This window comes from Lepeophtheirus salmonis, chromosome 7 (assembly GCF_016086655.4).
Source record: "Lepeophtheirus salmonis chromosome 7, UVic_Lsal_1.4, whole genome shotgun sequence".
Classification (NCBI taxonomy): domain Eukaryota; kingdom Metazoa; phylum Arthropoda; class Copepoda; order Siphonostomatoida; family Caligidae; genus Lepeophtheirus; species Lepeophtheirus salmonis.
In genome coordinates, this window is record NC_052137.2 from 14,885,770 (window position 1) to 14,909,186 (window position 23,417).

At 32.0% G+C, this 23,417-nt stretch overlaps 1 protein-coding gene across 4 annotated transcripts; it reads right to left on the reverse strand.

Annotated features, from left to right (window-relative positions):
* Nucleotides 1-4,927: 4,927 nt before the first annotated feature.
* LOC121121306 (uncharacterized) lies at nt 4,928-18,434 on the reverse strand. Of its 4 annotated transcripts, none has more exons than XM_040716193.2 (8): nt 18,222-18,434; nt 16,182-17,438; nt 15,297-15,393; nt 11,932-12,156; nt 11,766-11,878; nt 11,279-11,489; nt 8,583-8,875; nt 4,928-6,246 (listed from the first exon to the last, which is right to left on the reverse strand). In XM_040716193.2, exons 2-8 carry the CDS (start codon nt 17,349-17,351, stop codon nt 6,130-6,132), a joined length of 2,226 nt encoding a protein of 741 aa, XP_040572127.1. In that variant the 5' UTR covers nt 17,352-17,438; nt 18,222-18,434; the 3' UTR covers nt 4,928-6,129. The 4 variants fall into 4 exon arrangements, with proteins under 4 accessions (XP_040572127.1, XP_040572129.1, XP_040572126.1 ...); XM_040716195.2 differs by having other exon boundaries at nt 18,152-18,224; XM_040716192.2 differs by lacking the exon at nt 18,222-18,434 and adding an exon at nt 17,688-18,135 and having other exon boundaries at nt 5,446-6,246.
* Between the last annotated feature and the right edge of the window lie 4,983 nt (nt 18,435-23,417).

Here is a 23,417-nt window from a genome sequence, read left to right on the forward strand (position 1 = left end):
TAAAACACTTTTTTTGTAGGTTGAAACACATCCACATAGACTGATAAGTTCCGAGTTCAACAAAGAAGACACATTTTTTACCGTTTAAAACTTATCCATCAAGAGCAACACAACCATTTCAGCGCCGCTCTAAAATTTCAATGCCTCTTCTATAAACGCATTATCTTTTCCCTCAATGTATGTAGTTCTCAGTATCAGTTATAACCCCTTCAATGGAGCGAAAGTTCTTACAAGCAAACATTTTTTTTAGATTTGTGAATAGCCAGTAGTCTCCGGGAGCCCAATCTGGAGAGTAAGGTGTATGTTAAAGGAATTCGAAGTTCAAATGGTGTAGTTTTGACATTGTATTTTTTTAATTAATTTGTGACAGGATTAGAGTTATCGTGTTAAAAAGTAATTTCTTCTTCTCCAAATGGGGCCGTTTTCCATGATTTTGTACTTCAGACAGTCTAATAATATTCACTGTTGATGATATTTCCCAGTTTCTGTACTTTGAAATATTCTATATAAGTTAACTCTCCAAGACCTCTTCAGTCTTACTCTCCGTTTTTCATGAGCGCACCCACACTCAATATTTAGATGTTCTCTCCTCAAGTAATAAAAAACAATCATAATAGCTTGAGAAAAAATTATAATATGACATAATGAGGCAATAAGTACTTTATTGTCCAGAGCACCACCTGGATAAGATTTAGCTACATACGCTGGTTGCTAAACCTATTTTGAATTCACATACATTATCTTATATAATGTACTGCTTTTTTTTTTTTTTTTAATATGAGCTTTAGCTACACACGCTCCTTATTAAAAATGAGTCATATTTTATAATATATAGTTGTATTAATAAGGATCTCGTGTCTGTGAATAAAAAATGAGAGCAAGCCAGAATTATTGTATTACTGAATTAAGAACTTTGCTTCTAGTGTTGTGTTGATCCTTATATAGGACTGAGGACCACGTTCCAGCTACATTCAGTCCAGTCCAGTACTACTTGTCAGCCCTTAAAGAAGGTAAATTCGATCCCTTGTGACGTCATGGAGGGATTGTTTATACTTTTTTTTATTATTCCGTTAGACATACAATAATCTAAGCACATCATTAAATATAGTTGTGCGATAGATTTTTTCCCCGCAAGATATCAACAATGATCTTAATACATACTTCATATACCTAACTTATTTGCCTTAATACACCATTGAAATTTTCAGGACAAACACAAAACTAACGGTTACTATAAGCTGCCTGCTATTTGGGGGAAGTAAATTAATTACTGCTATAATGAGAACAATTTTCTACATTTAAAATAGCATTAGGTCATAATAAAGATTGCAATTTTATTTAAATTCATAAATATTTATTTAATAGTGTATTTTTAAACAATTTACTCATAAGATCGAGGAGAATGCTTACTTCGGAGGAAGACCATAACACCAGGGTGACCTATTTAATAATGAACAAAAAAAGGAACTGGAAAAAAATATTTTTCTTTACAAAAATAACATCCTTATTTTAAAAATATAAGTGGACCTAAACACCTGCAAGACTTAATTCATTTTTATATCCTGTTCCTAGACTACTCTATACTGAATAAATATATATAGTTATGAATGCTGTGTGTATTTTGGGTATGTGAAAAAAAAAAGAAACCGAAAATCAACATGGCTACCCTGACAATTTGTAGAATGTTTTGGAGGAGAGCAGTTTAGTTGACATGACGTTTCATTAGATCAGCTACAATCAGCTGTCATGAGGGAGGAGGGGAAAAAGGAAATAAACTAGGAGATAGATTCCGATGGCAATCCTTAATTCTACTTTGATTCCAACAAGGATATGGAAATATAACTCTGTAACAAATTCTCAGGGGTTCTCTCCGTCTTTTATCAGTATACAAGAATGTTCAATCAGGTTTTGAATATAATTGATTGTAGTGGAAAAGGAAATTAAAATACTCAAGAGCTAAATAAGAATGACAGTAACTAAGGAAAAGAAAATTCATTCTTCAAGCTACCCACTTTCCCTTCCCGAAAAAACAAAACAACAAAAAACGGCTTGCCAAAAATACACCAGTTTTCATCATTATACCTATAATTTTTTTTTTTTTTTTTAGTATGATGGCACCCTCGATGCCAAAATCTCTGCTTGTATTACATACCTACTAAATTCGTTTGTGTAGATTTCAAAAGTAGGCGGGAATTCAGTCATCAGTAGGACCATCTATTAAAGAATGAACAAAAAAACAAACAACCGATAAACCCTGCAAGTTTTGCCTTTTCTACTCTCAAAATGGTTATATCACTCTATGTACGTTTTGCCCTGGCCCTTATGAATAGGTTAGTGAATAAAAGACTTGGGGAGCCTACGGATTTGTTTGAAGGAGCACATTTATTTTTTCTTCTTGTAATATTCTTAAATATATATTTTTTTTCAGAAAATAAAATATTGAAATAATGAGTAAATAAATAATAATAATAATACACTGTAAAAAAGAAGGGAAAACAACATAATTCTTGCAAATACAAAAAACAACAACGAAAAACAAAAAAATAAGGAGTTGACGGACCTAATAATAATAAGTCTAACAATATGTATTTAAAGGACATTAGTGCATGAGCATCACAAAGTGTACTCATGCACAAGTCCATCCACTACATATCCAAGTATACGTACTAAAAGAGCTCCCATTTTTATTACAATTCATAATTATCATATTATATCATCATGGTATGTATTAATATTAAAAAATAAGCTCTATGTATGTAGATAAAAAAAATTCAACAAAAATATAGGTAAATATGTTTATAGTAATTCATTATCAATTATTATTGTAGGTTGAATCGTACAAAATTAATTAATCCAGAAAGAAAATTAAAAAATGATCAAAAAAAAAAAAGTTTTTGTTTTTATTCAATTTTTTCTATATGTGTATATAAATATAAGAGGAGTAAGTAGAGTCCGGGCCAGTGCCACAAAGGAGGAGGAGGTGGTAACCCCCCATGGAGGCACTAAAATGGGATATCCTTCATAACTTATTTTAGAGGGGAAAAATACAATTTTCTTATAAAAATAAAACAAATTGAATGTTGACAATGTTTGGGAAGAAAAAAGATATAAGAGGGCTCGACCTTTTCCGTAAAAAGGTCATTTAAATAATAAAATAAAACATTCGTTAAAAAAACGACTAAAATTACTCTAAATTTGATTAAAATGGGTGTTTTATAAGAAATAAAATGAAAAGGCTCGTATTGTTTTTTCCATTAAAACACCAGCTATTATATTAGCATTAAAAAAAAGTTGTAAAATTTTAAAATAAAAATATCCCATTTTTAGTCCCATAAGGAGGGGGGAAGTCTCTCAATGAAGTCATTCAAAATGGGGTATTATTGTTTAGAAACTTCTAGGGACAAAATATACGACTTTATAGAAATGTATATAAATATTTTTTTCCTTGTAAAAAACGTCATTAAGTTGAATATTGACAGTGTTATAAAAGAAAAGGACCTTAAAATAATGGACCTTGTTCGAGAAAAAAAAGTTATTTAATAAATAAAATATACCTTTTTATAAAAAAAATGATAATAAGTCAATTAAATTTTATCATTTTAGGGGGAAAATGAAAAGGCCCGTATTGTTTGAAAAAGAAGTATCCCCCCTCCCAAAGAAAAATCCTGCTAGCACCGGTCCTGAGTAGAGTGCACATATTATTTATATGAAACTATCCGTCGTCGTATTCAATCTTTTTTTTAAAACCGGGAGTATGCAAAGATAAAATGAAATAATAATAATAATTAAAAAATATATAAAAAGAGGTTTAGAGAGAATATAATATGTTATCTATATGTATGAAGAATAAAAAAAATCTGGTTTTTTTTTATACATAGAATAAAAAAAATAAGCAAGAGCTGTAGTTGTTGATTTTTCTTACAAAAAAATGTTGTATAAATAATTGAATAGGTAAAAGTAGAGCAGTCCTCTATGCTTTAATTTATGTTAATGTAGACTGTAGATGTTTTTAAGTAATATATATATATATATATTGCAGTCAAGGAGAGAGAGAGAGATGGTACATCCAAGTCTTGCACACATAAACGTATGGTAAAGTTCCAAAGTTTTTTTCAAAAATCAAGGAAGTAAAAAATATACATACTCATCATTCCTTTCCTTTTGATGTCGTCATTTAAAAAAAAACAACAAAAAAAAGAAGTCTAAAAATAGTGTGTGTCAAAATATGTATGTGTTATAAGAATAATATATTATAAAAAGTTTGGTAACAAAAAATAGAATCATAAAGATAAAAAAATTAAAATTAAAAAATGTTTAGAGGTTTGATTTTCTTGTCTTATACTAATGATGAAGAAATAAAAATCCGCGTATCCCTACAGCACGATATATATACCTTCATCCTTCCTCATTTGGGGAAAATGTAGGCTGCCCAAGGTATGAAAACAGTTCGTACACGGCTTACATTTACATGTGACTGACTATTTAAGTGGTTGGGTGGGAGAGGTTGAGTGAGTGGTGGTGATTATATATATATATATATATGTTGTGTACAAGTTGCTAACAGAAAATGAGAGGACTCATTTTAAATGAAGGATTTAGAGTACATTGGGATGAAGATCATGCAATAGTTGAGCATTCCATCATTGGATGATTGACATATTAGTGGTCTAAATATTGGCTGTTTTAATACAAATGACTAAAATATAAGAGTATTAAGTTCAAATGTCCAAAGTTATAAACACATAATACGTAATTAGATTAATCCATCTTGTAATTAAATAATCCAATTTCACGACGGAGAAATTGCAACTTGCATATAAACATGTATATACATAAATAGAGGTGACTTAATAATGGTAATCATTAATATATATTATATAGTAAAAATAATTGTAACTTTGGAAATTTAAAAATAATTAGCAATATGTTTTGTTTGTGATTTATTCATCATTTTAATTAATTAATTATTAGAGTCAAAACGAAATGAGAGGAGCGTAGTTATATGACTAGAACTGAACAGTCATACAAATTATCTAATTAATTGCTGCTCATTTGACCTATAAGTAACAAGTTTTTATACTTGCTATCACTAGCTTGAACATTCATTTTTAAAAAGTCTCTACATCGAATAAAAATATATTATTATTTTGTAGGTATTTGAATTGTATCAAAAAAAATAAATTATATTTTCCTCAAATTTTTGTCTTTATAAAAAGCAAGTTCTTGCTATTGTTATCATTATAGTATCTGTTCTATATAAAAAAAGCATGCAAAAAATGTGCCAATTACTGTTTATAAACTATTTGACTAATATAACAAAAAACAAACAAACAATCCCTATATTGTCGTTATTTAATAATAATAATAGTATTGAACTAAACGTGTACTACAACAGAGAATGTATAATGATACGTTTTTTTTTTTTTTGCTCTTAATGAACTTTGATTTCTTCTTGAAAAAGCTCTAGAAAAATGTAGTAAATATGTGTAAAATATAAATATATGATTTTTTTGGTCTCATTTTTAAGCATGCATTTTTTACATAAAGAAAAAAAAAAGTTTAAAAAAAATTGACTAGCTTCAATAAAATATATGCATGTAAATATTTGAAGATATTGTATACAGTATTAAAGTAACAACGAATAAAGAAGAAAGTCTAAGTTAATATGATTAATTAATGAATAGGAGTCGTATGTTGTAGGAGGAGATGGTGGAGTTGGTGTCCTAAAGAAGAAGGAATATTTCCCATCTTACTATTTATTTTGTTTACTATTTTTGTTTCTTGGTTTTGCTTCGTTCATTGTTCTAATTCATTATTAGGGGGACATAACTTGGTTTGTCTTTGTAAGGGGGGGTATAAGTAATGGGAGAATGATGAAGAAAAAGGAGGTAAGACTATTATTATAACATATGTAATTAATTAATTAATATTATTATGTTGTATTGACTAAGTAAGTGAAAATCTGGACTATTATCATGATGAGGAGAATAAAAATAAAAATTTAAAATTCAAATAGTGAAAAAGGGAATAGACATCATCTTTGCTGCTGTTGTTGCTCTTTAAAAAAAATATCAAAAAAATATTAGGCCTTTTTCGGTATTACATATTTCATTTTTTCTTCTTATGAGGTTAACACCATCGATAGGGCACAGTCCTAGGTCTATCTGCTCCTTCCTTCACAAGAGGCTTATGGAACTCTCTTCCTGGTCGAGAATGTATCGTTGCCCAACATTGTTCGCAGTAATACTATGAGAGGAAAAGAAAAAAAATGGAAATATTATATTAAGGAGTCAAACAAATTGGAAATCTAATAGGTAGAGACGTGACTATTGGTTAAATACTGCGAGTATAAATTTAAAAAAAAGGGTATGTGTTTGTAAGAGTAAGATATGAATGTTAATCCTCATTACAAGCTGTAGTTATTAGACGTCAACGAACAAGCAAACTTTAATTTAATAATATAGAAATAACTCCCTCAGAAATCCTTGGTCTTACTCTCCGTTTTTCATGAGCACACTCACACGGAGTTACTAAACACTTAGATGTTCTCTTCTCAAGAATAATAATAATTTAAATGGCGTGATGAGTAAGGATATGATAATTATATCCAAATCCTCGCAAGCATACGTTTAAAAAAAAGTAATCGTTTGTAATCAGAAATATATTTGTGCTCTTTTTAATTATTTCTCCCTATTTTGAAAATTCAAACGTATTATGTAGAGAGTGAGGAGCACTATACTTTATTTAGTGATATATTAGAGCGTAATATTTGTTGATCCCATATTGAAATCCAATTTTTCTCCATTTTCCTAAATGTTAATGAAAAAAAAAAGTTTTCATTGTTATATTACTTGAGGGTTTAAGCCCCCAAAATGGCCTAGATCAAGAATCTCGTGAAAACGATATATATATATATATACTCCTTTTTCTTTACTTTTTTAACTTGAGGTACTGAGCTTTAGCTATATACCCTCTTAGTAAAGAATGAGCTCACCTTAGACAAATATACAAACTTTGCCTTATTAATAAGGAGTCTTCCCTATTTTGACAATTCTAACGTATCAGCGAACAAGGAGCACAATAGTTTATAGTCATCTCAGTCAGCGAATAAGTCGTCTATCATTCATACCCTATTTTTGAGACATTTTCCCATTGCTCACCGCAATTTAGCCAATATTCACATCCCTACTAACAGTAGTGTTGAGTCTCTGGTTTTCTCTCTCTTTGGTATTAAGTGATTTACTCAACAATTATTTGTACCGATATTTCGATTCAAACTACGGTTCAAATCCTAAAGTACCCATGGACTGAAATTTCCTTTTCTAAAAATGAATTGCTCACACCCCACCTTTTTGTAGTTTCGGTCATACAAAAACTGTAAATGGTCTCAGACCCAAATCCAACACTAGTATCTAATTAGAGTCCACTTATCGTCCTCATCAACCTATTATATACATATATACATACACTCTTGGTACATATAAAATATCTGTGTCTCAAAAAAACTATATATGCGGTTAAAAAATAAAGTAATTCCAATTTTGAAACACGCAAAACACAACAAACATCTATATCATGATTACTTATCACCCTGTATTTTTTTCTTTTTCTTTTATTCTCTTTAAGGCGTATCTAAATAGACAATTATTAGTAGGTAACTCGCCTTTTTTCTCTACAACACATACTACTCAGTAAGTACATTTACAGCGTGAGGTTTATCGCCATCAAGAGAGGTTTTCTTCCTTTCTTTCTTAAATATCTAAAGCCAACCAGTCTGCTGGTGGTCCTTTCTCTTTCTTTCTCTCTCTTTCTATCTCCATTTCTTATAATAAGAATCAAAAAGAAGAGGATTTGTCTGTAAAAACATTGATGTGTGTATACATGCATTGGAGACTCTCAATGAGGCTTAGAAAACGGCCATGTAATGTGTGTGCGAGATAAAAAAGGAGAAATCTCAGAAACAATGGGATTTTTTTCACCCCCATTTACATATTAGGTTCACCATATATTTAATAAATATGTAATTCCTGCTCCATATTTCCATTTTTTGCTTTTTCTATCCAAAAAAATACCTAGACATTAAACTCACTTTTTAAGAGATCTAAAGTACCCAAAGTCGTTAACACTAACCTATGTATCCCCCCCGCACGCACTAGCCTTACATTTACGGTGGTACTAAACGAACAAGGTGGTCTTAGAAAATTACTTGGATAGGTTATTATTATTATTTTTTTTTTTTTGGTGTGTTTATTAATTATAAACACGACAACTAAGGTAAATTGAGTAAATTAATGGTGTAAACGCACATCAATTAATATATAGCCATTAAGGTTGAGCATAACATTGATAGCGGCAATTCAATTCGTCTTTAGTTCGTAGATATAATACACTACTAAAACTTCAAATATTTTCTCATTGCTATCCAGCCTATTTAAATACCTCAATTTTAAATGTATAGTCTTTTAATAGAGCTCTAATAATGAGCCGTAAAATCCTATGTTGTTGATGATAATTGAGGACTCTATAATTAGTTAGATAAAGGACGCAAACGCAATAATAAATAAAAATAAATCCCTATTTACTTGCAAGCATGTAACATTAGCGCAGAAAAAAGGAGCGAATTTTCCTCCACAGCGTGTCCCTTGACATTCATCGCACAACTGATCATCCAGGACGTAAGGCTTCACTTCAACCCTTTTGTCAATCTCTCCATGCTGCAGTTGAACAAAGCGTGCAGAAATAGCAGCGATATAGCTTTGCTGATTTGAAAATGCTACTCGACCAGCTCCTTTGGGGTACTTCAATTCAGGATCTGTATCAATCCCTGCGTAGCAAACACCTCCATAAAGACGATCCATAATCATGGCCAACTCCACTGCAATAAAACAATTAGAGATAATTACGATAATTGCAGAATTTTTCTGTTACAAAACATTATTATCATAAGATGAGGTGAAGAAGGAGGGTGTAACGCCATTTGTGAGGCGAGAATGGGATTATAGGTATGTAATCACGATTATTTACCTATGATACATACCTATAGACAAATACATAATAGATGTAGATATAAATATCTTTCTAATAGCTAAAACAACAGATGGGTGAGTGAATGATTTTGTGGGATTTAAGTACATAACATATCTAACCAACCAATCTCTCAATTTTTGTGAGACTAATAAGAGTTGAAATGTTTCTTACTTTGTCAAACAATCATGTGATACAACTAAAAGACATAATTATCTCAACAAATCAACCAATGATATACAATATTCATTCCATGCATATATATATATATATGTATCTTGTAGGGATTATCACCTCACCTGTCATAAATAACAATAATAATTGAATAGATACAACACATTTTGAAAGACAAACAACATTCAATGTGTTTATCATAATACTGTTATGTTGTGTGTCTATTACAATTTACAAACAAACAATAATAAGTAATTTATTATATTTAATAATAGCATTGACTACATAGGTACTTGGATCAAATATATGTGTAATAATTGATTGAGATGTTAGACAAAAAAAATAAAAATAAAAATAGAAGAAAGAACTCTTTTGTACATATATATGTGTTATCACGATACCCATATTTTTAGTACCAAAATTGATATGAGTAAATGTATACTTTGTTAAGTGTAAAAAAGTCGTTAAAGGGCAATTCTAAAACACTTATAGGGGTGTCCGCAGGGTATTTTTTTCTTTTTGAGGGAGGCAAGGAAACCATTTTCATTATTACTGGTTTGGTCGCACACCATTACCTTTATGATATCTCGCAACCTTCCCCCCACCCAATGTCCAAAATCTGTTAGTAGTTAGCCAATTCTGCCCCAGTATGGGATGATTATAAAATATTTGTTAAGAATTCTTCACCGCTTAATGTGCTGCTAACTATAATTCAACCAATCAATGTTCAAAGCATTACCATGTCATTCCCTTTATTACATCACGCAGCTTTTCCTCCGAAAATAAGCCGAAAAAGGGTCTAAAATCAGTTGGTAGATAGCTAATTCTTCCCAAATATGTAATAATTTTTCACAACTTAACAAGTTATTGGTTATAATTCGACCAATCAACGTTCAAAGCATTGCCACGTCGTTACTTTTATTGTATCCCGCAATATTTCTTCCGAAAAAAACAAATATTGCAAAGGCACAAAATCAGTTGGTAGTTAGCCAATTATTCCATATTATGGAGAGATTGTTCAATAATTGTTCACAGCTTAACAAGCTGCTAATTATAAATAAGCTGACAAACGTTCAGAACACTACCCTTCTGTCGTCTTTATTGTAAAATGCAACCATTTCTTCGAAAATAAACCGAAAAAAATACCTCACATCAGTTGTTACTAGTTAGACATTTATTCCAAGGTATGGAATTATTATTCAATTAACAGCTAAAAAGTAGCAAATTCTAATTCAACAAATCACCGTTCAGAAAACTAATCATAAGAAAAAAAGCAGGCATATCGACAGCGGACAGCAATGTCAACTTGTTTTTTAGTAATATATTTGTTATGTGATATAATAAACAATTTTGTTTAGTGAGTTTAGGGATATCGTTATCAGTGAACCCAATTTTTATGTGACGTAATGGTATTGCAAGACACCGGCTATAGTAGTATCTCGTTTTAGATGCTTCAGTATTCCGGGATCACTACCGTACCGGAGTACCGAAAAACACTAGTACATTGGGGATTTGGGAATTTAAATTTGTAGCATCATTCACCCTGGATGTATTGTACTTCATCTTCGTTTATTAATCTAATTCCACAAAAATATGTAGATATGTATTCTAATATTCGTCATCCATCATGTAAGACTGATTGGACAAATTGATGAACGATTTTGCTCTTTGTATAAATTCCTCACATTTATCAATTCCTTGACTTTTTTTTTTTTTTTTTTTTTTTTTGAACAATATAATTATATATTTTTTACATCAAGGTTGTACAATTGTTTATTATAATTCATATGTGTACCTACACGTTTATTATACAACCATCTGGGGCATGGAGAAATAACTATTTATAGCAGGTTTTACGCTCAAATTAACCAAGAACACACATAGGTCTATTATCTATATCCTCAAGGTAAAATTTAATTAATTTTCTTTCCTCTTTAGTCCTATTTAGGCAAGTTTATCATGTATGTATTATGATTCAAGTTCTAAACGTAAAAATTTTATGAAGAAGTTCTGTGATTATATCTTTGTGATCATGTTCCGATAATAATAATTTTCCCCTTCTTTATAAATTTCAACTAACCAGCTTTTAATGGCCTAGGAACTCCACCAACGAACACAGTTTTCCTTGGATCTAATGGCAGAGATGCATCTAATACAAAATCCGCATCTGATAATCTCCATGGGCGAATTTGCACTGGCTTATCCTTAATCGTGGGAGACGAAACACACAAATAGAGCTTGTCTTCGTCCTGAATACACGCGTCGATTAAAGACTGAACGGAAGTCTCATCCTACAATATATATATATATAAAAGAAGACACATTTAGAAGAAATTCTTCTAAGTAAGTACTTAATAGGTGTAAAACATTATGAATGAATGAGATCAGTGAAATTGGGATTTCAGAACCAAAAATACATAATAATAATAATAATCTTAATATGTAAATATATATTTATTCATATATCCGTAAATAATGCAACCATGCAAGTCATACATTTGTAAACTTATTAAGCATGGTTTTTGGTCGTTAAACGCTACTAATTTATAAATAACTAATGTACTTACTTGAAATAGCAAAAAAGCATAGCCTTTTGGGGGAAAGTATGACTTGCTCTCGGCTTTATGAGGCCAATCTACCACAAGTGGACCAAACCGTCGAAAGCTGGCTGTGATTTCATCTACAAAAAGTACAAATACGATATTTACAACGCATACCGATGTGAATGATTACCTTCGTCTATATCTGGAGGAAGTCCACCAACAAACACCTTTCTTGAGAAGCGTTCATTAGTTGCGTCATATTGAGATGTCTGACTCCTAGGGGAAGAACGAGTAGAAGAAAAGAATCCAGAGCTATTTGCGTCATAACCATGCTCAACTTCTCCGGATGGAACTCCCCCTCCTCCACCTCCATAGTCTTCCCCACTTCCACTCATTAAGTTCATGGGAGGCTTTCCTAAGTTTAAAAATCATAATGAGTATGTTAATTAATTTTATAAAAATGGGATTTACAAATTATAGAATTATATTACTGTAGGTTTTAATCTTGAATTTTAGTAACATATATAGCAGAATAATATGAAATAACATCAACATGTATAAAAAATAATCAAAAGGTTGCGTGAATGTATACATATTGTTCCGTCCAAAAAAAGATATCTCAATAAATATTTCACTCTAATAAAATATTTTAAGTGTGAAATTTCTTTAGTAGTGGTGTTTATCTTTTAGACTTTATACTTTTAATATGTAATATGCACAAAATATATATTAGAAATTAAATGATATTCATTTTATTTATCAAGTCACCTTAATCCCAATGTAATTGAAGATGTGATCAAACAAGGAATACTTTTTTCATAGGTTTAAAAGCATTAAATATCATTTATATCAAATATATTTCAATATATATTAAGACTGATTGTGAAATGATAATTGATAAATATTTTTATAAATGTAAGATCAATTCTCTCATTTTATTTAAAAGGCTTCCAACTAATACATACAATCTACAATTCCTTGTGGTGTTCGGAAAGAAGCCATAATCCTGTTAGACAAATAATTGAATATGTTGACATATAAAATATATTTAGACAAGAGATTCACTTTAATACAACATACTTAGTCTTGAAATTCTTTTAAAAACCTTACTAATGTTCTTACTGAAATAAATAAAATATTCAGATTTAATAGATTTATTGTTTTGGGAATATAATCTAAATTTATATTAATAGAGATTGATCCTCTCATAAAAATGATCAGATATTTCTGGATTTCATTTGAACTCTGTTGTTAAAACTCTCAAATCGACTTATTGTAAGAGTCGTACCAAGGGTTTATGACTCGTATTTAACTCGAACTCAATCATGAAGACTCGAGATTTGATTTGTTAATACCTCTGCAATATTTATATATAGCGAAACTAGTTGAAGTTCTCATAAAAATAGACAGGAATTATCCCGTCGGTATAACCTACATTTGTATGACGTTGTGTGTCCTAGTACTAATCTAACAACAATTTCCCCTCCCTCTGAAATCCCCACATTAAATATTGTTCTAATTTTTTCTTATTTCTACCCTTCAAAACAACATAAAAAGAACCCCTCTATGAAGAAAATAGGACAATGTATCTTTGCAGTTAACTGTAATAACTATTTTAAAGAAATATAATTTCCAAATAACCTAAATGACGACTCATATCCTTAAAAAGTAAAAAAATAAAAACTTTACGCATCATTTACCATTAGAAATTATTTATGAAGCAATGATATATATTTATATAAATTTCCCGTACTACAATGAAATTTGTAAATATTTGACTGCTTCTCCTTAGAGGAAAGTTCCTTATTTCAATTATTTCTCAATTTTAATTAAAAATAACATACTTAATACTAAAATTTATTAGTATTTCAAATTAGATAAGCAATGAAAGTATATAATATACCTCAGTTGCTCTACAACCATGGATCTCAAACTATGTATGGTATGAGTAACAATGGTAGTGCATGACCACTCTCAAGTACTATTTTTATCACAGGAATCTATAATTACTTTTCTAGGACCGACATTAGAAAACACTGGTCCAAAGGACCTATAGTACCGGTCTTAAGACTGGACAGACACGAATAAATAAGGGTCATCACAGCACTAGTTTCCCCTATTAGCAATTCAGTTCCGTCATTATGGGCGTACTTGGAGATTTTCATATTTTCTTAGGTAGTACCGCAGTTTAACAACCACTTTTTCCAAAAAGTCAGATATTCTTTATAATCCTAACAAGCAAACAAAAGAATGAAATGCAAAGTGTTTTTGGCAAGGTTTTGCCTTATCAGTTTAGCAGTTCCGGTTTTTGAACCGATAGAATCGGAACCAACAAAGTCGAACAGAGACCGCAATATATTGCTTATCGGTCTCGGTTCTTGTGCATTTGTTCCTATATAAAGAAAATACAATATATATTATAAAAAATAAATTAGCTGAGTTTTTGTATAATTGCAGCATTTTCCAATGATTTTTTTACGTTGCTAGGTTGATACAGTTGTATCTGAGTGTCAAATACCTAAAGGCTTCTTATGGATCTGGGAAAGTGGTTATGGGTACCAAACAGTGCAAATACACAACGGAAGGGTTGGGGTAGATTATGGATCCAAGTCCGCAACTAAGCTTGACAGAGCCCTATAATATGATGACTATAATATTTGTTAAGTCAGGATTTCCCAAATTGTACTATGCAAATGCCCCCTACACTAATACATTTTTAGCTGAGACCCCTTCATACAAAATATGTTTTATGTATGTGTAGACTGAAATCAATCCTAAATTGTCCATTTTTTGACGCCCCCTCCAAGCCTCCCCTCACGGCTTCACTTTGAAAACCATTGTCTTAAGCAACCTGAGTTTCCGGTACCCCTTCTGGAACTTGACACTCTGCGTATAAGGTAGCTACAGCCCTGTTTGTATCTAATATCATTTCCCGGCTCAAATTTTCTAGCAAAGTCCCTTGTTTTAAGTGCTTGTTATCAAACTGAGCTATATAAAAAGAACCAAGGCCGGAACCGATGCTAATAAAGCTGAACCGAGACTGAACTCGTAGAAATGAAAGAACTGAGACCCATAGAACCGTTGAACATGAAAAAGGCACAATCTTAGTTTTTTGGCATTATTTAAGACTATTTAAAAAATCTCCTTCCAGATCCAAGGATTTTTTCTTCTTTTTTTTATATGTTATTGAATATATATTTGATATCATACGGCTTCTTTAGTATAAAATCACGAGTTAACTATCTTGTAAGTTTAAATTTAACGATAAAATAAGATTTTACTTCTACAGAATGAAAAGGAGCTTATACCTATTTTTACATTAAAATATTGTTAAGGAGGGGCAAAATAAAAGATTGCCTCCGTAAAATTTATGCTTTCAGTAATAAAAAAACAAGTCAGATTAAGCTACATTAATTTAAAAAGTAAAAAAAAATCATTGTAAATAGAGTTGGGTATAAGATGAAGAACATGAAATCAGTAGTGTAAACTCATATTTGTGAAATTTGACCGGATATGACATTTTTATCCTATTATAAAAACCCTTAGTTTTCTTACCTTTTCCAGAATTAGACATTCCTCTGTGAGATCCCTCCGGTAAATATTGTTCTAAATTCCTCATTGTGTCCAATGGACCACCTCCTCCTGGAGCATGCTAGAATTGAAAATTTAAATATAGAAAAAAATGGGTTTAATTTGTAATTGTGTCCACCAATAAATGTTATTTTTTAAAAATAAAAATATATGAACAAAGTTGTGGATTGGAAATATTAATCCGATTGAGCTCATAAGTATATTTAAAAAGGGTTAAAACAGCCCAAATTAGCTAAGAATATAAATATTATAGGAATATATTTTCGTGATAATTGTATGGACCAAATAGTGGCCAGGACATTGCTTGGAAACAATATGATTCGTCATATTTAACAAACGCGATAAAAACAAAGACACTAAATGTTTAAAAGACATTAGTTACATATTCCTGAAACATAAATATAAGCTTCATTTGATTGCTCGTTAAAATTTAAAAAAATCAGTAGCTAATACAAAAGAAATTCGATAAAAAGTATAATCATTTTAAAAAAGGATTACAATAAGCTCTTACTATCATAAATATGAACGAAGTTAGGACTAGCACCTGTCTAAACAATTACAATGTTATTTTTTTCTAAATGATTCCTAATAAATATTTCCTTTATAGGTTCATTATTATTATTTTTTCGCGTATCTGAAAAGAAAGCTACACACATTTTTTATTCGATAATGTTGTTCCCATACTTCCTAAAAATTACCTTGCAATGAAGAAGGCAGACAGTTTAAGGGGGAATAAGAATTAAAATAGGTTGGGATATTTATAATCTATCGCTCAAGTAAATATATTTTAATCAAACAAATGAGTTAGATTGTAGGTATAAATCGTTTTTATTATAATAAGTTACTTACATGGTGTACATCATCACCACTCATCATTTCCATCATGGGTTTGCCACTAAAATTGTGTGGCTTCCTCATTTTATTATTGGATATTCCACCACCGTTAAAACCTTGAGGTGGGGGACCGAGAGGAGAGGAGAAGGGTTGAGAAATGGACGAAGGCGATGAGTTTCCATGCATCATCCTCCCTGATCCTCGATTCATGGTATGCTGCATATTTCCACCACCAGACCAATTTCCAGGAATATTATTGTTGGAAGATGCCCAATTGTTAGGACTTGACCAACCATAATTTCCTTGATGAATACCTCCTCCACGTCCAGTTTGGCCCTGATTCGTCCCTTGTTGTTGATTTGAATTAACTAAGTATTGGTTATGAGGATGATTTGGTGGTGGAGGGGGATAATGTGTTCGAGCACCGGGATAATGCACTGGAGGCCTCCTTTGCTGTTGAGATGCCAGTACATTATGAGGTGGAGGATAGGTGGGGATGTTATTAGTTATATGATGACCACCATCATCCCATTGCGGACTTGCAGGGATTCCGTTTCGAAAAGGAGGATAATCCATTCCATTGGAACGAGACAAATCACTGGGTGAATCAGAGTAAACAGTCGGTTGCTGTGGCTGTTGGGAGGTGGGAGTAGTCTGATGAAAGTCTTTGCTCGGTATTATGAATGCAGACTTTTGAGGATCGGATTGAAATACTTGCGGGATATTTTCAGCAGCAGGACCTGAAGGTGGTGCATGCTCAGTACATGCGCTACTGACTAGAGTTCCGGGGATAGGAACTGGCGCTTGGACGAGTGCCTGAAATTCAGAAGACTCTGTGGATGTAGACTGTGGTTGTTGTTGATTGCTTCCCAGCTGCAGCTGTTCACTATTGTTGTTGATGCTGCTGCTGCCACTACTACTAGCACTGCTGCTGCTCCCGCTGCCACCTCCAAATTCTCCATTTTCTTTCGCATTCGTGTTGTTACTTGAAGGGCTACATGTATTATTGTTGGTTTCAGGTGACGAAAAGGAGGGTGAGCTCAAAGTTGAAGGGGAGGAAGATTCAGGGGAAGTTGGAGCATCATTGATGCCGATGTTGTTATTGACTATGTGTACATTTTCTTTTAAGGATACACTGGTTGGAGGTGATGATGAAATCGGGGAATTTTCGATTGCATTCTGCATAGTTTTAATTCGCCCTGAATCGTATCAATTATTTTCTTCCTACTACAAATTATCCGTTGTTGAGGATATCCACGAGACATCACATACCTACAAATAGTTAAGTGGGAGGCAGTTGATTAAGAAATGTATGTTTAATCAATATGAATAATATGTGTTAATTTAGATTTTGACATGAGATAGAGCATATTGTTATTTGTATAACTGTAAATACTATGCAATCTCCATAATTAGGAAACGAATAATAAGAGAATGGAAAGAAGGAGAAGAGAAAGAAATAAATATAAAAAAAGGGAGAAGAAGCAGTTATTTTGCTTTCTAAACAAAATACTAACATACTTCTTACGGGTAGCTTCCTTGATCTGAGAATATTATTGACTACATAGTACTACTACATGTATGTACATTCATTCGACGAATGCATAGTAATAATAATACTCTTCAATAACTGTATATCCAAGTACGTATTAGAAGGTACAGAAGGAAGGAATTCAGTTGAATCGTCACTTACAATATACAACATTCATAGAAGTTAATTTTAGAAGAAATTATGTACTACATTCAAAAAAAAAAAAAAAAAAAAAAGAGAAAGAAAATACATATCAGAATTTAAATTGCTTTCTATAAGGACTATGACTTTTTTCCCCTCCTCTCTCTCCCTCCCTCCCTGTGTTCTCGAATCTCAATAGAGTCTCAAGACTCAAACAGCAGCTACAAGAAGCAGAATCTATGCGGATCACTCCTTCTACAATGTGTGTAATTTGATCACTTTACAATAATTAATATTATAGTATTATTCTTACTCGTAGGATTGAACAAACTATAGAATGATATAATATAACAAATATATAATAAAATACTTTATATTCTTACCTCAAGAAACACTTTCTCTCTACAATCTTTTTGAAACTCAGTGCGCGTGTGTTTGATTGCGTGTGCGCGCATTAAGATTGCTCTCTCTTTCTCTCTCTATCTCCACTTCTTTTCCTCCGCTCTCTCTTTTCTTAGCTTTTACTATATTGCACATACATAATATATCCAGAGCCAAACTGTCACCCATCCCTTCCCCTACGTAGACCGAAACTCTTCTTCCAGCCCCTTTTGCCTTTTTCACTGGATTGCTCACGCTTTTTACTCTTATTTTACTTTCTACAGATTTTTTTCCCTCAATATATATATATATATAACATTAGCAGAGAATCAAGAAAATCAATTTTTTTTTGCTTAGTATAACAAGGCAAGACTTGAGGCTATCCGGGGACTTTTGCAGTTTTTTTTTTCAAGGCAAAATGCTTTCTAATTTACGTCAGTTGAAAACAATTGTCGCTAGGGGGATGGATCAAGTTTTCTTGAATGTTTCTGTTTCATCTTTTCCACCTCCCTCTCCCCCCCAATGTATCCATGTATATTCTACAGAACCTCGAGGGGTGACATTTTGTTAGGGAGATTCACTTTCGTTGATAAGGAAGGAAAGAAAGTTGTGTTTGTTGTGAGGATATGACCTACATATATCTTACTCGGAAGGGAAAGAAAACTGTGTTTTATATGAATATATACATTTTCCCTCTCTAAGAATAACCAATACCCTGAAAAAATATTAGTGGCTGAGAATAATCAATTTTTTGTTTTTTTGGTGTATGATAGATGAGGAGGGATATTGATATATTTTCACTTTCACCCATACTCCACAGTCTTACAAATATAGTTCATCTTATTCTCGATAGTCAATAGTTTTTTCCATCCATTCACTTTACTTTTTGTTTTAGAATTCCTTTTTAGATGCAGACATGACTCTGTTCATAATTCATTCATATACTTACATTGAACTTAAATATCAATTGAGTAATTCAAACGCTCTAGTCTCCTGCGAGATAATCAATTCTTAAATGTTCGTATTGTTAATAGATTTGACTTTCTCTGATTTAATCAAATACACATACATACTTTTCCAGACGATATATCAAATTAAAGTTTAAAAAAAAAAAAAAAAAAAAACACAAATGAAAATACTTATTTATTATTATCAACTCTGTGTAAATATTTTTTTTAGCTCAAAATCAAGAATCCTTCTCTTCAAACATTTCAATAGTCAATGCTAGTAAATATGAACCTAGAAACTTTAAATATTTTAAGATTTTTAAAGGTAGTATATTGATATCTACTTGCTGACTTGTTAAAACACCGAGCAAAAAACCAGAGTAGGTACCCACAACTTGCTGTAGCATGACTAATTTTTGAAAAATATGATGTTTATAGAATCAGAACTAATTTGTAAAATGTTTACATCTTATATTTAGCTATATTTAATATAGAAAACTAATCCTTCTTCACAATCAATACCGGTCTCGACACGTTGGCGAACAGATTGACTGCTCTTTACGATGAAAGCCGTGCCATGGTGTATCACGTTGTCATGATACCGGCTTGGAGCCATCATAATTCAGATGAAATGTGAGAGAGTCTTTTTTCTTCAAGACGCTCTAAACTGCAAAGTCGAGGGAGTTGTAGCCCTGTCAGCTGGAGGAGAGCTAGATGGAGGCAGATAAGAATTCAGCCATATGCTTGCTGGAGAAGTTTTGGTTCTCCTTGGCTGTATGATGCTTCTTGATACTCTTCTTGATCTTGAAATGGAGATACCAATGTTCTCTGTTGCCTTCTCGGTACAGACAACGCCGCAGAAGAGATTGTACATACGTTACCTTTTTTTGTTGTTGCCCCGACATTTTTAAACTCTAAGATAAGGAATAACAACGAAACTTGTTTATTTTTCTTTCAGCTGTCGTTTCGTCATGTATTGAAATCTCGTAATTAAAGATAATGGAGATAAAATTGTAACTCAGTGCTTCTACCTGTTTTGGGTTCCCACTCTGTCTATGGTGTTAAATAACTGTGAAATCGCTTAGGTAACATACACGTCCATATTCGAAAATTGCACTGTTCTTACTCGCTGTATGTCAACTAAATATTTATTGGGATGTGGATCAAATATTTATCAATCATTTCAATTTTTTCTTTGGATGTAAAGCGATACTTAGAGTATCCTTTATACGAGAAGAACTCAATACAAGCCAAATAAGAAGGGAAATATGAATTATAAAGGATATACTACTTAAAAGTTGATATTTGTTTCGATCGGGGCCATTACTTTTGATTTCTCATTTATAATGAACTCAGGAAAAGCCTTTAGGCTCAGATACATATTTATGGACTAGAAATGAAATAAAAACATCAGAAGACCCTAAACAAATATTTAAGGACTGGGATTTGTTAGCAAAGACTGGAGACTCTATACCAAAGACTTTGTAATCAAATTTGACTTGCAATACATATGAGCTTTCTCCTAACAAGGGTATTATTCTATTAAGAACTGGAGAGAGAAAGTATCTCCTATTTAATGAAAATACGAGTAAAGGGTCTTCATTTTATTAAAAAATAATATATCGATCCCGGTACAAAACATTTTATTCATTTTAAATATCAGCAGGTGTACAAATATATATATGTTTATATTTTAAATATCGTGGACAGTACGTATTTTGAATCGTCTTAAATAATACATACATTATATTTTGATTTAAAACTTAATTAATACGTCATATTAAAATTACGTTATATTATATTATTAATATTAATTGATGCATATTAATATATCAATTTTCCTAGGATTAGTGATCTCACAGCAAACTTTCCCAAAGGAAAATTTTGCAAAGGTGAGCTTTCCTAGATCCCGGTACACAACTTATTCGCCTAACATAACAATATCTACACCGACTCCATGTGCTTAGAATACTTTTTGCCATGTTTAGTTTGTGTTCAAATTGTTTTTTCTCAGTTTTCGAGCATTTTTCATCATGGGTTATTTCATTCCAATCTTTATAAAATTATAAGACTCAAGTAACAAATTTACAGTCTCCTTTTTTATATTTTGATATATATATTAATTTTTTTTTCTCAACTTACAAAAGAATTAAATAATATTACATAACAATTGGTATCGCAAATTAAATATTATTTTCCCGAGGCTGTTGCTGATTCCGGAAAAAACACCAGATTCTCCGATTCCGTTTCCGATTAATCGTCATATTTCTAGTAATAATAATAAAACATTTATTGCTGCACTTCAAATAAAACATACAATCAGTACGAGTACATGAAAACTAACTTTAACTTTTGGTGCCCTTGCAATAGTTTTCTGTATTAGGTATCCTACTGCAGTCCGTCCGGAACTTGTTCTAGGGATGGTGCATTGTTCAGCTAGCTACCAATATCACAATTCATTAAAAGGCTGGAGACGGAATGTCCTTGAAAAGGTTGAATATTGTCTAAAACTGTGTACTCTCAATCATAAATTTAGGGCATTCATAAACTAGAAGAAGTGGTTCTTCATCTCTTAAACTACACCCACGAAATAGTGGGCTAACTTCATAGTGCATGAAATAATAGTGTCGGCGTAAGCAACAATGCCCAGTGATAAACTGAACACCTCGGTTCAGTTTAACTTTCGAAAAATTCAAGAGATGCTTCCACCTCCCAAGTCTAACTCGTGGGAGCATCGCACGACTTTGACAGCAATAGTCAAAGTTGGACAAAAGAGTTTGCCATTTTTCTATGTAATGGGCAGAAACCTTCTCCCTTAGAGATGACCACAGGATTCCAACAATTCGGGTAGGAAGTTGATCCAGAGCTTCAGCTTGAGCCAGCATATTAGCCACCTTATTTTTAGTGATATTACTGTGCTCACTTACCCAGCAGAGGGAGAGAAGGACCTCACTAGCTAACAACCTCAAAAAAAAAAAATCCTATCTTGGACAAGATAACTCTTTGTCTCTATCGACTGCAATGCTCCAGTTGCTTCTTGAGAGTCTGACCAGATACAAAATCCTCTGGGACCCCATTTCTCACGATGGTCTTTAATCCAAGACAGAACCTTTTTATGGCAAGTATCTCGGCTTGGAAAACAGTGTTTTGAGGAGTGAGGGTTATGGAGGCTTCCCCTACAACTTGATCACCTTTAGTGATTACAAATCCCGAACCAACGCCTCGGTCACTCTACGATCCATCTGAGAAAATATGAGTTTTGTCTTCAATGTCCTTATCAAGAAAGTTGCATTTCTATATTTTCTTTCGATTTATTTCGTCCTTTTGGAGGTTACGAAACAAATTGGAGATAATTGTGTCCTGAGCAAAACTAGATGGAACACTTGTTGTATTGAGATGATACCATTTATTAATGCTCTCATTGTAGGTATTGACAATGAGCAGACGAGCCATTGTTGCAAGACGCTCTGCCTCTCAGAAAAGGGGGAGAATTCCTCCAACCCTCGATTGAACGTCGAACACATAGGATGACAGAGACCAAGCAGTCCTGGTCTCTGGATTTTGTCCAGGAGAGTTTGTTGCATTCATATCACTAGTAATAGTTTGGTCTTAAGTAGAACAATTAAACCAATTTTTCCGTCCAAAAACAGGGATTTAGACAGTAAAACAGTATCATCTGGTTTCACTTGAAGTATGGATTTTTTTCAGTCTCATATATGATCAGAGACTGAATTTCTGTTTGTTTTCTAGATAAAATATAATTGTTGTTTTCATTATACAAAACAAAAATCATACATCTTCTCCTTAAAGTAAAGTTAACTTAATGTCTGTATGAATGTATGAAAAACAGTCACAGGGTGCTTTGTATAAAATCCTTTTATACAAACATATTATAACGAAAAAAATGAGTCTAATATGCAGGGAGTACTATATAAAATGAATTAAATCTTGCAGCCGTTTAGTTCAACTCATATTAAAAAAGAGATGTACAATATATGTATAATAAAAATGAATGTGAGTTTAGACGAGGCTTAGCAACAAGCAAAAGTACTCTCTGACTCATCAAATCAATTTTTTTCTCAAGTTGTTATAATTATTGTTTAAATTTTGAAGACGGTTTAATTATTGAGTGAGGTACTAAGTCTAAGTGCGCTCATGAAAAACAGAGAGTAAGACTGAGAATTTGTTGGAGAGCTATCTTAATCTATATTAATGAAGCATAATTTGTATATTCGTCGACACCTAATATAT